Source organism: Nicotiana tabacum, chromosome 14 (genome assembly GCF_000715075.1).
Source record: "Nicotiana tabacum cultivar K326 chromosome 14, ASM71507v2, whole genome shotgun sequence".
Lineage (NCBI taxonomy): Eukaryota > Viridiplantae > Streptophyta > Magnoliopsida > Solanales > Solanaceae > Nicotiana > Nicotiana tabacum.
In genome coordinates, this window is record NC_134093.1 from 37,450,710 (window position 1) to 37,466,013 (window position 15,304).

Here is a 15,304-nt window from a genome sequence, read left to right on the forward strand (position 1 = left end):
CAATAGCTTTCTGACCTTGAATGGAAGAAATTCAAATAGGAGATACTGACTAAATGGATTCACAAAGGCTAAACTAGTTAAGCGTATGTGCATAGCTACTTATCACATTTTCAAGGCAAAGTTTGTAGTATTGGAATAAAGCAGAATGAGTAATTGAGAATTGAAGTAGGTGATGCCTACTGATTTGGAATTAAGCATAGATGAGTGACTGATCTTGATTGCAACAATGTCTTGTATTACATACAAGTTCACATCAACTTAAAAGGAGGGATCCAGAAGATATAGATTGAAACATCCAAGTCAACATTGCCTAAAAAAAAGAGATTCAGAAGAAAAAACAAGTTTCAGAACGGGCGTCGCATCACCATGGCAGGCAGGCAGATCAGGCATATGATTAAAAGCAAAAATATCACGTCACCTGTTGTACTTTACTGATGAGTCCAGGAGGATTAGAAACATAGAAGTCCTTGTTTAATTAAAGAATGTTACAGGTTACACGTTAAGTTATCAATGTCTTAGTCATATAACAAAGTAGCGTGTCTACAATATTTTTGCAAAGAATAAAGGGAGAGGGGAAAAGAAAAAAGAAACATGAAGAAGTAACTGATACCAGTAGTTCTTGTCATCAGATACCAACATCCACCTTCATCAGTGTTTCTATTTCTATCCCGATCACACACCATGAGTGGTCATGGAGGAGACTCCATGTTGAACCTTTTAAAGTTTAGCAATACAAGTAAACGTCTGAACCCACCAAAATCACATATTAGGACTCTTCAAGTTCAAGTGCTCGCCTCGCATCAATTACCAAGCAATCCTGAACTTGGCCTTGCTGGTAACTTATGGCTGACAGTCAAATTAACTTGGATCTGGCGTGTTTTATGAGTGAACCATCCTTACGGAATGTAAGCCGTGTGTAACATGGCTGAACTGGGAAGCTGAGTGTGAGATGGTTAATCGGAGATCCCATAAATTTAATACCATTGACTACCAGGTCCACCTGGAGCTGCAGCAACTTTTCTTGCCATGTACTGTTCAGGTTTTGCCTGCACACCATTGGAACCGTCACTACTATCTTCACCCCTTTCATTTTTACAGCTGGGATGTCTTCTAGGGTATGAAGCATTAGAAATGGGATATTGAGTCGGACCACCAGGGTTCCTTGCAATTTTCCGCTGTTCAATGACCTCTGCTGCCGTCACTGCTGCTCCACAGTTGTTGTAGCGCATCACTGAACTAACGACCCTCCCCGGTCTTGCAGCACCACCTGCATGACAATTCCTCTTGTTAATAACATAATAACACTTTCTTAAGCATTAAAGCAACCTCATATCGCTTAAATAGTGATGTTTCTCTTCTATACAACTAGGGTATGCGCACTAGGGCATCATGTATCAGTCTTATCTATCTGTTTTCCGTTTACAAGAATACTAATGAGCCAGAAGAGAACAGAACTTGACGTAGAGTTTCTCACCAGTGAAACTAACTTCATCCTTGATGACACAGTATTAGTGCCTCATGGGTGGGAGTTTGGAAGTATATTAGGGCTTTGTGGCCTGAATTTAATAAAAGAATTGGCTTCAAAATTGGAAAACGGCAGAAGGATTTCATTCTGGCTAGACAATAGGATTGGGACATACCCCTTTGAAAGAATAATTTCCCCAACTCTTCACCCTGTCGGCTAACACAGATTTTAAGGTTCAGACGGAACCTGAAAGATTGGGAGCTGGAGGAGGTTGCAGAATCTTTTAAGACCTTTGAAGAAGGCAAAGAGTTATTTGATGTAAAGGTCATTTTGGGGTGGAAATAAAAGAGGAAAGTGGTGTTCACAGTGAAATTCTGCTACAAATCTCTTACTGTAACAGAGATAACAGTGCAGCAAAATGGAAGACAATTTAGAAGTCCGAAGTACCATATAAGGGGCTTCTTTCTCTTAGATGTGTAGTTCACCAAGCGTGTTTGACAAAAGAGAAATTCCAGAGAAGAGGAATTTAGCTCTGCAATAGAGGTTATCGATGTGGAAAAAGGGCCGGAGAACATCAAGCACCTATTTTTGCATTACGCTACAGTAAGACACCTATGGACTCTCTTCCTAAACAACTTTTGGGTAAACTGGACTATACCAGGCACCTGAGATGGAGGAGTACTACTTCTGTGCTCTCAATTTTGGCAAGACAGAGTGTTTCACGTCTTTTCCAGGTTTCCAAGTTTTACATATGTAGATATCCAACAAATCATTTGCATATGCTAATTCATTAACAATTCACAAGGAATTGCAGCATCCCAATATGTCTTTCCCAATTTCAATGCAGAAGGAAGAATATAATCTTGAGTGCATACACCATCATCAATACGAAAAGGGAATGCTAATTTTTATAGCTGGCAACAATCAAATGAGAAAAATTGAATAGTACCCCCGGAAACACATTAAGTACTACTCTCAGGAAAACATACTTCTAGCATTTAAAATATGAAAAGAGATCAGAATATTGGACGCTAACTAGAAGTTAGCAAACTAGTGAAATCAAACCTTGAACATTCTGGGGAACTTGGAGAGGCAGCCTTGTCATGGGGATCATTGAACTCCGGTCTACATGTGGTTTCTCGCCTTCTTTGATAGAGCATTTAGAAAGATCATTTGCAACTTCAACTGGATTTTGCACTGAATTATCTGAATATAATACACAAGCCCTGTATCCAAAATTTATCAGTGGCTAGAGTTGTGCAAGAATTGAGAAATATCTGATAACAAAACCTTGCAGGACATTACTTTAATGGGAAAAGCTTAGGAGAAGTAACAAAAATAGTCAAAGGAGAAAGGAGTTTGAACAACTAGCATGACTGCCGGGGACTAACCTGGGTAGGGATGATGAGTGCTGCCTCTCAGGCGGAGCAACAGCCCCTCCTTTTCCATAATGCTCTTCAAGATATGCAAATTGTTTCTTGAATTTGTCAACAGCACTGGGGAGAGACAGAAGAAACTATCAGTGATCTAATAGACAACAAAGAGAAACAAATCAGAAACTCGCTACTCCAACGCAACCAAATTCTGCTTCTTAAAAGAAACTACAGTGTATAATACCCTATTAAGACATTTTTCTAAGTAATAGCGAGTTTATTCATATAGGACTAAGTGAGTGCTGATATGTTATATGTACCATAGCAGAATATTACGGTCGCCACCAAATTTTCTCAATAACCCATGGCCCCCCTCCATAAATTTTGTACTGCAGCTAGCAAGGATGAGTACAAATAAGCCAGAAATGATAGGTTTCTCTTAGAGAAAGGTCTTCTAGAGGGTAAAAAGCAGCCAGATTGAGGCTTGATAAAAGAACAGACGATTCATAATAAGCTTGACATGACTGATCATGGAGAGAATCAAGTACACCAGTCATTCTTGGGACATGCCTACGATAGTATCAAGTTTAACTTCTTGAGATAATGAGAAAACTTTAAGTCGAAGTGCCATCTTTGCCCTCTCTTTGTAAGCTTCTAAAGTTGGCCATTTCTGAGTTGATCTCTTTTCCTGGTAAAGATTTAGATGTACATCTTTCTCAAGCAAATTGTCAGATGAACCACAACGGTTTTTATCAGGCAGATGAATTATAATACTTGTCTCTCCGCCCTTCCAGAGTAGGGGTAAGGCTGCGGACGTCTTATCCTCCCCAGACCCCACTTGTGGAAACTCACTGGGGACATGTCGTTGTTGTTGTTGTACATGAATTATACTCCCTCTGTTTCAATTTAGATGACACACTTTCTTTATTAGTACGTTTCAAAAAGAATTGACATATTTATACAATTGAAAATAATTCAACTTTAAACTCTTCATTTTACCCATTTTACCCTTAATGAGAAGCGTTTATAACCATACAAATTTCATGGCCCCACAAAACTTTTACCCTTTAAGCTTTTAAGACCACATATTTCAAGTCTTTTTTTTCTTCTTAAACTCCGTGCCGAGTCAAACTACCTCATTTAAAATGAAACGTAGAGAGTAATACTTGTGATTGGCAAAATGAGGGTCGATCAGGATACTACCACATCCGAAAATGGGAAGTTTATAGATCCAGATGAATTACCTTTAAATAAAATAATACATGCCATCATATGGAACATTGGTTTCATTCCAAGATCTTCCTAGAGTAAACAAATCTAGATTTACACCTTTCTAGGTCAAAGCTGATTGCATGAACTAGAACTACTGTATCAAATCGCAAGAGGAAAACAAGACAAGAACCACTCCTATTAATCCTTTATTAGAAGAGTTCTCAAAGTTGGACTACCTTGAAATTGAAGTTAAGAGTTCCTTTGAACTCTGAACTACCCCAAGGAGGAGAAGTCTGCTCTGATTCACAATGCAAATAAAGCAGTTTAACATAGAACTACATTGATTATTAATCTAAGCAAAGGAAAACATGTAGGTAAACATTCATGCGAAATGGAAGAGATCAGCACTATAATTAACTAAGAAAATAGCAGAAACGAAACAGAAGAAAGAAAGAGAACGATGGAGAAGACTTCATGTAAAGGATATGAGGTTAAATAGACGTAGTGAAACTTCTCAACTCTATCCATCTTTCTAAGAGAACACGACGTCGTGGCCATGCCACCTGAGTTGCAATACTGGAACTTAAACATAATATATAGATGTAATCTATGAACTCATTAACATGCACATGCAATATAAGAGGTATGAATGCGAAGAAAACCATGTAATACACAAGTTCAAAGACAAGACGAAAAACTCAGTTCGAGCCAAATGTACCTTGGGTACATGAAATTTGTTGGTTCCTGCCCCTCTAAGAACTCCTTCAACATCTTTGGATGGTATTCAAGAATTTCTCTGTATATTAGCTCCCTCACATCCTCCTTTGTCACCCTTCGCCTTTCAAATTCAAACTCCATTTTTGTAACAGGTTGAGCAGAAGGTTCTCTTTCCACTTTGGCCAGATTCCTGAAATATGGATCTGCAAGCGCCTGAATTTTGAACAAGAATAAAGGCCCTGTTAGGAGCTGGAGTCGCAAAAAATGCAACTTTTTGGAAACAGATAGACATAGTGTATTTGTACCTCTTCTGCAGTAGGACGATCCTTAGGATCAAAAGCAAGCATCTTTTCTAGCAAACGGAGTGCAAGGGGATCTGCATGCGGAAATTTATGGGAGAAAGGCACAGGCTTTTTCTTACGCATACTGCTCAAATACCTCCGAGCCTTTTCATTTCTTATCTATAGGCAGAAAAGCAACCATATATTAGCCACAAAGCTATCAGAGTAAAACATCTTGAGTTCCGGGAAACATGTTGGGACATACCCTGGCAATGGATTCTGGAGATGGTGTGCCCAACAGATCGGTCATCAAGTCTAATTGGTGAACCACATTTTTACCCGGAAAGAGAGGCTTCCCAGTTAATAGTTCTGCAAATATGCATCCAATGCTCCATATATCAATTGCTGGTGTATACTGAGGACAAGTCACAATAATGTTGTCTTAGAATGTGCTGTTAGCCTGTTATCATAATAAATGAAGAAACCCATAGCTAATTCACCAATAGATCAGAACAATTATCTAAAGCAGAAAATTGTATATTCACACCTTAGAGAAAAATGATCCACACAATTCGGGAGCCCTATACCACCTCGTGGCAACATAATCCTACAGGAACAATAAATCAGGTGATGTTAGATATCACATGTTCTGCTAAGCTCATTAATAGAACTATATTCAACGTTAAAGTTTTGCACTGAGCATTAAGAAGCATACAGTCCAAAATATAGCTGTTGGAGTATCATTGAAGGCCACTCTTGCAAGACCAAAGTCACAGATCTTGAGCTTGCAGTCGGCATTTGCTAATATATTTTTGGGTTTCAGGTCACGGTGAAAGACATTAGCTGCATAATATTCCAATATAGAGGCATTATTAGAATTGGATATATTATGTAAATGTCTAAGTATATAAAGATGTCTTTTGTGGAGGAAAGTCGTAGTAATTAATGCACAATGCATACAACCTGTGTGTATATATTTTAGCCCTCGAAGAAGCTGATAAAGGAAAAATTGATAATGTTCCGGCGTCAGATCATCATTTGCTTTAATGACTTGATGCAAATCGGATTCCATGAGTTCAAAGACAACATAGATGTCCTTGAATTCCCTCCGAGAAGGAGGTAACAAGATATGCTTAATTTCTACTATATCTGGATGACGAAGAAGCCTAAGAAGCTTGATCTCACGAAGGATACGTGTGGCATCAGAGACATGTTCAAAGATGTCGTTTATCTTCTTGATTGCAACTTTTTCCCCTAGATGGGTATCATATGCAGAGCAGACAACACCATAGCTACCTTTGCCAATCACTTCCTCAATTTTGTATCGGCTCCCTTCACCATATTCAGTGAAGAAATCTACATCTGCAGACCCCTGCATATTCATATAATAATTCACAAGATGGATTATAAGACCAATCAAAAAATGGATCTTATACAATACTTCAATTGCTACACACATTATCTCGTAATAGAAATGTTTCGAAGTGTGCAGCTATGCTATTCCAACCTGCACAAGCTACGGAGCAATTCAATCGTTCCATTTGATCAAAACCATATAAGTTAAACTATTTGATTCACTCCACAACTGTGTTTCTCGATTGGCTTGGACCATATATTTTAACTTGCATAGTACCATAGTGACTACATTTATTAGGTCTGACATTCCACTTAGCCTTAGACCTCACCACATATCAAAGCACGAAAAGAAGATCCAGTTACCACTTAGCTAGGTTCCTAAATCATACAACTATCAATATTTTAATCCTCCAACCAAATGTCCTAAATCAGATAAATGATTGGCCGATCCTAGATGATTCCTTCCCATCATCCTAAACCTTGGTTGGCAGAGTTACCTGGTATGTGCTGATGGGAGGTAGTAGGTATCCAATGGAATAGTCGAGGTGCAAGCTAGTCCAGACACCACCGTCATAACATAAAAGACAACCCCCCCCCCCAACCCTTCCAAGCAAATATCACTACTATTAAGAAAGGAACAATAAATCTAAGTGTTACAACAACTAGGTTATTGCTAAAACTGATTCTAGCATACTACTTATAGCCTGAACTAGTATCTAAGCTGACAAAATTTGAAAGTGTCTTACCTTTTTCCTCTGATCAGGCTGCATATTTCAGGTGGCAAGCATTAAAACCACAAACCACAGCTAGCAATAACCAAAGGCCAAAAGCCTTATCACAAAAGTAGCTCAAGCAAAACCTCCAAGAATCAATCAACAAACTTCAAGAAACCAAAAGTACCCCAAAAAATGATCAGATTCAAGCAAGACCCACCAAAAATCTTGCAGTCAAAACCCCAGAAATAACCCCAAATCAGAACAGCAAGGGCAAATATGGAAACTTTGTTCAAGATTTCAAGATCCAATAATGAGTTTTAAAAAAAAAAAAAAAAAAAAGAGTGTGTGGGAAGCACTATATGACAACAAATTTTGGGGTATAGCTGGAAATGAAAGTGCTTTTATTAAATGCTCCACTAATAAATAAAAAGCTCAACAAAACAACACTTGTCAATGATCTCTAATACATGTACAACAATGCCAAAGTTGAAAACTGAAAATAACTATGTAAAGATCCAATCTTAAGTTAGAGAAAGTGAGTAAAAATCAGATCTTGGAAACACCCAGATAGAGAGAAAGGGAATATCTTTGAGAAATGGTCTACTGTTTCTTGAAGTTTTTTGAGAGAGAGAGAGAGAGAGAGAGAGCGAGAGAGAAGTGAAATAGGAAATTTTAGATTGGAAAATTTCTATCCATGAAACTTTGGGGACCCTATTAATAATTATGTGTTCTTTTGGGGTAAAAGACACAACTGCCACTGAATATTCTTCACCACATTACCGTTATATTACCAAGATTTTGCAAACAATCTAGTGGTTGGGGAGCATTTTTGGATTTGGACTTCAAAAATTGCTTGATATTTTAGTATAGATTTGGTAAAGTGGTTGGTTTGATTTTTTCCTCTTGAACAACTGAAATTTTTTTAGTTACTCTTATTTTTATTAAACTGTGGTCTTTTGGTTGCTAAATGGGGGCATATTGTGATCTTGATAAAAACTAAAGAGGTCATAGTTTGGACTAAGAAAGAGTGACTTGTGTGAGCTAACATTTATAGTTTGTGGTACTTGCCTGAATTTGGCTAAGTTATACAATATGATCGATTGACAAGCTTTTACTTTGCATATCACTATATACTACTTGTATATCAGTAACAGAATAATAAAAGAGAACTCTAAAAGTGTTACTTTTCTTTTTAGCTCTCGTAATTGTTGACTCATTTATTAGTCTGGATGTAACTTTTATATCGTCAAATTTCACTGTTGATATTGATGTTATATTTATTCTAAATTCATGATTCGCCTTTGCTAGTACATTACAAATTGCGTTAATGTACTTTAATGATTCTTTTAGAGAAATAATAAAAGAGCAATTGAACCGATTTAGTTTCTAATACAAAGGAGAAGAAACTAAAAAATTAGATTAGTTAAGTTAATTACTCCATCTTTTAACAATAGAGAGAAGGAAAAACTAGGTAGAGGAGATAGGGTTTTTTTTTTTTTTTTTTTGGGGGGGGGGGGGTGGGTGGGGTAAGAAAACATTTTTTGGTATAATTTACTTTGTTATAATGTCAAATTTGGGAGTTAAATATAAAATACAAGATAAACTTTTTGGCGTGATAACAATACCAATAAATCATCTACTCTTAGAGGTTATCTGCACCTCTTTATCATATATTTTCTAGTCGTGTTAATTGCATTGGCCTCCTCTATCTTACCAAAAGAACCAAAAAATTCCAATTAATGCCTGAAAAATATATGTTACTGAATACTATTAGAATTAATTCACACTAATATTAACGAGGAAATAGAGATGTTATATATCAAAAATAAGCTCGCGAAACTAAAAACATATATTAAAGCCATTTAAAGAATAACAAAAAAGGGGAAATCAAGCTGAGCATTTATACCAAGTGGGTAGCTGGACATAAGAATTGTAAAATTCTAGAAAAAAGTGAAAAAAAATCAGCTGAAAATAATATTTAAAAATTAGAAGTGTGTTTGAACATGAATACAATTTGGAGATGTTTTTGAATTTTTGCGCATGATTTGTAATGAAAATTTTGAAAAAAAAATAGTTTTTTTGAGTTTTGCAAATTTCCAAAAAAATCTGAAATTCAATTTCAAGTGAAATTTAAAATTTTCATGGTTAAACATTGATTCTGAAAAAAAGGTAAAAAAGATTTGGAAAAAAAGTTTTTAAAAAAATTATGGCCAGACAGGCCCTAAATCTAGTACAAGTAAATATTTATTATTCTAATAATTGAAAAATTCTCTTGAAATCAACATGGGAATATCATTCCCCCGTTTAGTTGATTTATTTATGCAGTTCCAACTTAAAATTAAGAATCGACAAAAATTTCTCACATTTTTTTCTTTTTAAAAGAATAGATTACTATATTTTTTTATAAAAAAAAAAGTGGAAAAGAAAATATGGGGAATTCTAAATTATCTGCTCGGGACTTGGAATTTGCATACATCACTTTGGTCGGTTTGAGGTTGTATGAATCCCTATGAAAATACAATTTTTTATGCCTAGGCAATAGGCACTCTCCTTTTATACTATAAATATTTTGTTTCTTGGAATGCTTAATATTGGTTAAAACATTGGTATTTTCTCGTATTCACTCTATGTTGTCTATGAATATATAGTTGTTCAATACCTACATAAGCCAACCAAAGATCTTAGGGAAGTTATTGGACGTGAAATATCTCACATCACCCATTGATACTTTTTTACAATAAGTAAATATTTATTTAAAATGAATATAAATATTTATAAAACATTTCAACTATATATATATACAGTTTAGCCGGAAATAATAAATATATGTGTATCCTGCAGATGATGTACATCTAGTTAGAACTTAATGATTATAATGTTTAAACAAATTGTGTTTTCATTCATGTGCATATGCTTTATTGTTAGGATGCCTTTAGGTTGGTTCCAGCAACTATCAAGTGGGCATGACTTTAGAATGCTGATAGTTCTAGTCTCATGCCCATTGCTTCTTATTAATCGGAGTGCCCATTTTTTTACACTTAGACGTTCAATATTCGCATTATAGTCTTTGTTAATTTAGATTCGCACCGCTTAAGACTCATTAAAGAATAAAGTATTTTTTATCAAAAAATTTCAAACTCAGAACTAGAACTCGAGACCTCTAGTAAAGGCAAAAAAATCATATTCATTCCACCACAATTCATAATGGTTACCGTACCCATTTTGAGGTCATGTGGACCTATCAACAGTCTTGTTATAGATAGAATCATAACATTTCTAGCTAGGGATTTCTAAGATCAAATAAATTTGGAACCCCAAAATCAACCTAAAGATTTTGGATAAGGAACCTCCAAAAATAGCTCTTTGGTTGATCCTTTTCTTGAATCAAACTGAGGATTAGAGGAAAGAGAGGATCAGAATGTCTCATTTAATTTGCATCCTGTTTCGATATTCACCAATAGATTAATAGCCTGTTTGGCTAAACATTTTTATGGCCAAAAGTATTTTTGGTCAAAAATTGAGGTGTTTGGTCAAACTTTTGGAAGGAAAAAAAATGTTTTTGAGGAGAAGCAGAAGCAGTTTTTGAGAAGCAGAAAAAAGTAGTTTATCTCCAAAAACACTTTTCGGGTAAGCACTTTTGAGAAAAATACACTTAGAACCAGTTTTCAAAAGCTTGATCAAATATTAATTACTGTTCAAAAGTATTTTTCAAATTAATTAGTCAAACACAAACTGTTTCTCACCAAAAATACATTTGAGAAAAACACTTCTTAAAATAAACTTATTTTAGAAACGCCAAACATGCTTATAAACCGACAAAGCAACTATGAAAAACTTAATTAATGCTAAGTGTACGGATGGCTTCTAATAGTCATCAATGGCCACTGTCTTAAGTAAATGACATTGAAGTATTCTTGACATGTGACATTTCTGTATATTGGACAAATCCCTCAATTAACTTAACTACACCCAAATCAATGTAATTGTTTAATTTCTCATGTTCCTTGCAACTTACCTCTATATATTAGGATAAATTTCATAGGCCACACAATTATGACTTTTTCATCAAAATTATATGACTTTCTTTTGAAAGAGAAAATTAATCCTTGATTACTAACCTAAGTTACTCGCATTAAGAAATACTTTAGTGGTGGTAAGAAATTATTTCATATGTGTAATTAGTCATTAATAATAGTATTAGGATAGACTGCCTATATAACACCTCCCTTAGGGTGAAACTCTTTCTCGGACCCTGCGTGAACGCTGAATACTTCGTGCATTGGGCTACTCTTTTTCAACATTTATTTCAAAAAAGGCACCAATGATTTCTTAATAATGAAAATTTGCAACAGCATTAATTATATCCTTCAAAATGTCAATTATAAACAGAAGTATATGAAGAAGATTGATGAGAATGCATGGTCGTTAATAAGCATCACACAGCTGGTCAGTGGCATGTGCCTAACATGGCTTTTATGAGCATACATAAAAGCGTGGAATCTTTTTGACTTTAAAATAAAAAATACTACTTCTCCTAGTCTTAAATCTTAATTGCATAACATGACACAAAACCAATTTGTTTAATCCCATATTTTAACCTTGTTACTACATTTGCTACCAATATGTCGGTTTTCAAATTCATTCCTGCCTTCTAAAACCATCAAAATCAGCATTTTCAAATATTAATTTGGACATCAATATTTGGAAATAGTAGAGTTCAGTACTTCAGTGATGACATATTGAAAAATATGCCTGATTGAATATTTCAAGTGAAATAATGACTAACTCATAAATTTTTAATTTATTTTCTCAAATGAAATAAATATCAAAATACGTATAATCGATCAAGTATATTTTTTCAGCTTCTTTAGATATTCGATTTCAACCAAATATTCTCCAAATGCTGCATAATTTTTCTGTTTAACTTTTTGCAGTTACGATTGAAGCATGGGTGATTGTAACTGTCACGATCCGAAATTTCCAAATTCGGATCGTGATGGCGCCTAACATTTCACTTGCTAGGCAAGCCAACGTTAGAATAATATTAACCATTTTTTAAACAATCTTTAAATTATTAATAATCAAAGAAACAAATGCGGAAGCAAAGTTTGAAATATAATGAATAATTCATAAAAATAACGATGTCTAAATACCATCCCAAAATTGGTGTCACAAGTACACGAGCTTCTAGAATAAATATAAATAAAGGTCTGAATAAAATAAAGCTGTCTCGAAACAAACACACAACTAAAGTAAAGTAGATGGGGACTTCAGAACTACGGACGCCATGCAGTTATACCTCAAGTCTCCTCTAGTAGCTGAAATTCGAGCAAGTCTATGGCATGCCTCTGGGACCAACTCCAAAATCTGCAAGAGAAGTGCAGAGTATAGTATCAGTACAACCGACCCCATATACTGATAAGTGCTGAGCCTAACCTCGACGAAGGAGTGACGAGGCTAAGGCGGGTAACTTAAATTTCATGTACGCAATATTAGTAACAACAACAATAGTAGAAATAAATCAAGTAACCTGTTTATAATAATTGAAGCTAACTCAGTAGTCATAACCAATTATCATTTCTATCAATTCCAATATATTCACATTCAATTCTGTTGCAGCGTGCAACCTGCTCTCACAATATATTCACGTTCAATTCTGTTGCAGCGTGCAACCCGCTCTCGCAATATATTCACATTCAGTTCTGTTGCGGCGTGCAACCCGCTCCTCCAATATATTTATTTTAATCAAGTATGTTGCGGCATGCAACCTTAGGCACACAAATACGACCCTGCATTCGCAGAACCCCATCTTCCCCCACAGCAACCTGTTTGGCACCACCGTACCGCACCGTGTCCTTAAGGACAAGTAAATGAGGATCATCATACTGCCTCTCTTTGATGCGCTCATATAAAGAAGACCGAGCGACTGTGCAAGCTAGAACCCGATTGGGTTCTGAAACATCTAACCTCACGAACTAATTAGCCAAAGTCTGAACATCTGCAGCTAATGGCCTCTCACCAACCGGAATATACGCAAGACTGCCCATACTTACCGCCTTTCTACTCAAAGCATCGGCCACCACATTGGCCTTTCCGGGGTGATACAAAATGGTGATATCATAGTCTTTCAACAACTCCAACCATCTTCTCTGCCTAAAATTAAGATCTTTTTGTTTGAACAGATACTGAAGGCTACGATGATCAGTAAATACCTCATACGAGACATCGTCAAGGTAATGCCTCTAAATCTTCAGCGCATGAACAATGGATGCCAATTCTAAGTCATGAACATGATAATTCTTCTCGTGAACTTTCAATTGCTGCGACGCATATGCAATTACCTTGCCATCTTGCATTAATATTGCACCAAGCCCAATGTGAGAGGTGTCACAATATACCGTATATGATCCTGAACATGTGGGTAATACCAACACTAGCGTTGTAGTTAAAGTGGTCTTGAGCTTCTGAAAGCTCAACTCACACTCGTCTGACCATCTAGATGGGGCACCCTTCTAGGTCAATCTGGTGTTAATAGTTGTTCATAATCAATTACAGAATCGTCAATTAACTTCATGTTAACAAAAATCTCGTTTCAAACCTTCACAATACTAATAACGAGATACGAGGCATGAAGACCTCATAATTATTCACCCGAATTAACGAGTCACATTTAACGCCACTTGGGCGGGCACCTACCTCGTAGGTTACAACTCAATATTACAACACGAATTTGGCAAGTATGCACAGAGAATTTCATACAAAAAAAATTTCAAATAAGCCTAGCAAGCATGACTCCCTATTAGTACTATAGTACAAATTTAATTTTCGCAAGGGAGAATTTAAACACAAGAATTTTTTTTCTTTTTTTTTTCCACAAGGATCTTGTCCTTATATAACTTCCACCGCAACTCATAGCCCGGTTTAAATATATCAATTTATTTTAAAATACGAGGACCTCGGCCTCAGTTCTGAATCACAAGTAATATGCACATCTTGCAGTGTTGTATCGGCTAGCCGACTACCCGAGCCCCCGCCATAATAATTTATACTCGCAGAGTAGAATCCAATGAATTCCCTAGAACCTCGAGACGTCTTGGTCTCCTTAGTTTCCTTTTTTTTCTCACCCCGAACACGCTCTAATATCTTGGCAATTTCTACCACTAGTGGAAATGAAGTATCAATCTATAGCTCCCGAGTCATACAAAATTTTACGATCATAATTAAGTCCTTTAATGAGTCTGTGGACTCGTTCTCTTGCTGTAGGAAGCAAAGTAGGAATATGACGGGCTAACTTATTGAACCTGATAGAATATGATGACACCGTCATGGTGACCTGAGGCAATTGTTCAAACCCTATGCACCATGCATTACGGAGAGTCTAGGAAATAAACTCTTTCAAAAGTATTTCTGAGAATCGAGCCAAGTGGGCAGTGTTGTATCGGCTGGTCTGCCCTCTTCATAGGCTTGCCATAGACACCTGTGGAGAATTATCTCTCCCAAGGCCAATTTCTTCTTTTGTTATGCTGACTCAACACTGTTGAGCTAACCCATTTCTTAACATACTCTTCGATTCTTCTTTGGGGCAAACTTTACCCTTATTTATATACAATGATCACAAAAGTAGAGCTCCATACAGATAATTCTTAGTCCAGAATCTCGTAAACCACTGTACTTCCTCCGAAGCACCCCCAAAATCCGCAATCGTGATGTCCACGCTGAGTAGACCTTCTGTAAATTTAATGTTGTTTCTCTAACTCCTTTTGTACTGAAGTATAAGATTATTACGGAGGGGGAAATACCGCAAGTCCCAACCTTATTCTCTACAAGATCTCAGGCCTTAAACACATGTAAATTTTGGGAGAACCTTTCAGTACCACATATATACATTTCAGGCCAAAACTGATATAACACATAACTCGCAATCCATTCATTGATAGTGGACTCCCCCACTCAGCGCGAAGTCATAGTTCACCACGTCCGATGGTCCATATTATTAACCTTCACAACTCGTATAAATCAACCAGATGCCAAGGTACGTTGCACCCCCCACATTATTCACTGGGTGATCTCTTTATACGTCCGCATCTTCAGTCGGAATCATACGTTGAGGCAATATTTGAGCATCTCTGGCTCCCTCGTAGTTTATCTGCGGCATCACAAACCGTCGACGCACAACTGATACCG

The 15,304-nt window shown here is 36.3% G+C and overlaps 1 protein-coding gene across 2 annotated transcripts; it reads right to left on the reverse strand.

The window, feature by feature from the left end:
* Positions 1–449: 449 nt before the first annotated feature.
* Positions 450–7,824, reverse strand: LOC107787421 (mitogen-activated protein kinase 15-like). Of its 2 annotated transcripts, XM_016608989.2 has the most exons (10): positions 7,151–7,824; positions 6,012–6,420; positions 5,764–5,891; positions 5,596–5,655; positions 5,314–5,463; positions 5,073–5,228; positions 4,769–4,980; positions 2,857–2,961; positions 2,531–2,691; positions 450–1,267 (listed from the first exon to the last, which is right to left on the reverse strand). In XM_016608989.2, exons 1-10 carry the CDS (start codon positions 7,172–7,174, stop codon positions 975–977), a joined length of 1,698 nt encoding a protein of 565 aa, XP_016464475.2. In that variant the 5' UTR covers positions 7,175–7,824; the 3' UTR covers positions 450–974. The 2 variants fall into 2 exon arrangements, with proteins under 2 accessions (XP_016464475.2, XP_075085612.1); XM_075229511.1 differs by lacking the exons at positions 450–1,267; positions 2,531–2,691; positions 2,857–2,961 and adding an exon at positions 3,264–3,734.
* Between the last annotated feature and the right edge of the window lie 7,480 nt (positions 7,825–15,304).

Coding starts and splice junctions, on each gene's coding strand:
- LOC107787421 (XM_016608989.2), bottom strand. CDS start 7,174: ATGCAGCCTGATCAGAGGAAAAAG. Junction 5,229..5,313: donor CTCCAGAATCCATTGCCAGG/GTATGTCCCAAC, acceptor TTCTGCCTATAG/ATAAGAAATGAAAAGGCTCG. Junction 1,268..2,530: donor AGTTCCCCAGAATGTTCAAG/GTTTGATTTCAC, acceptor ATTGTCATGCAG/GTGGTGCTGCAAGACCGGGG.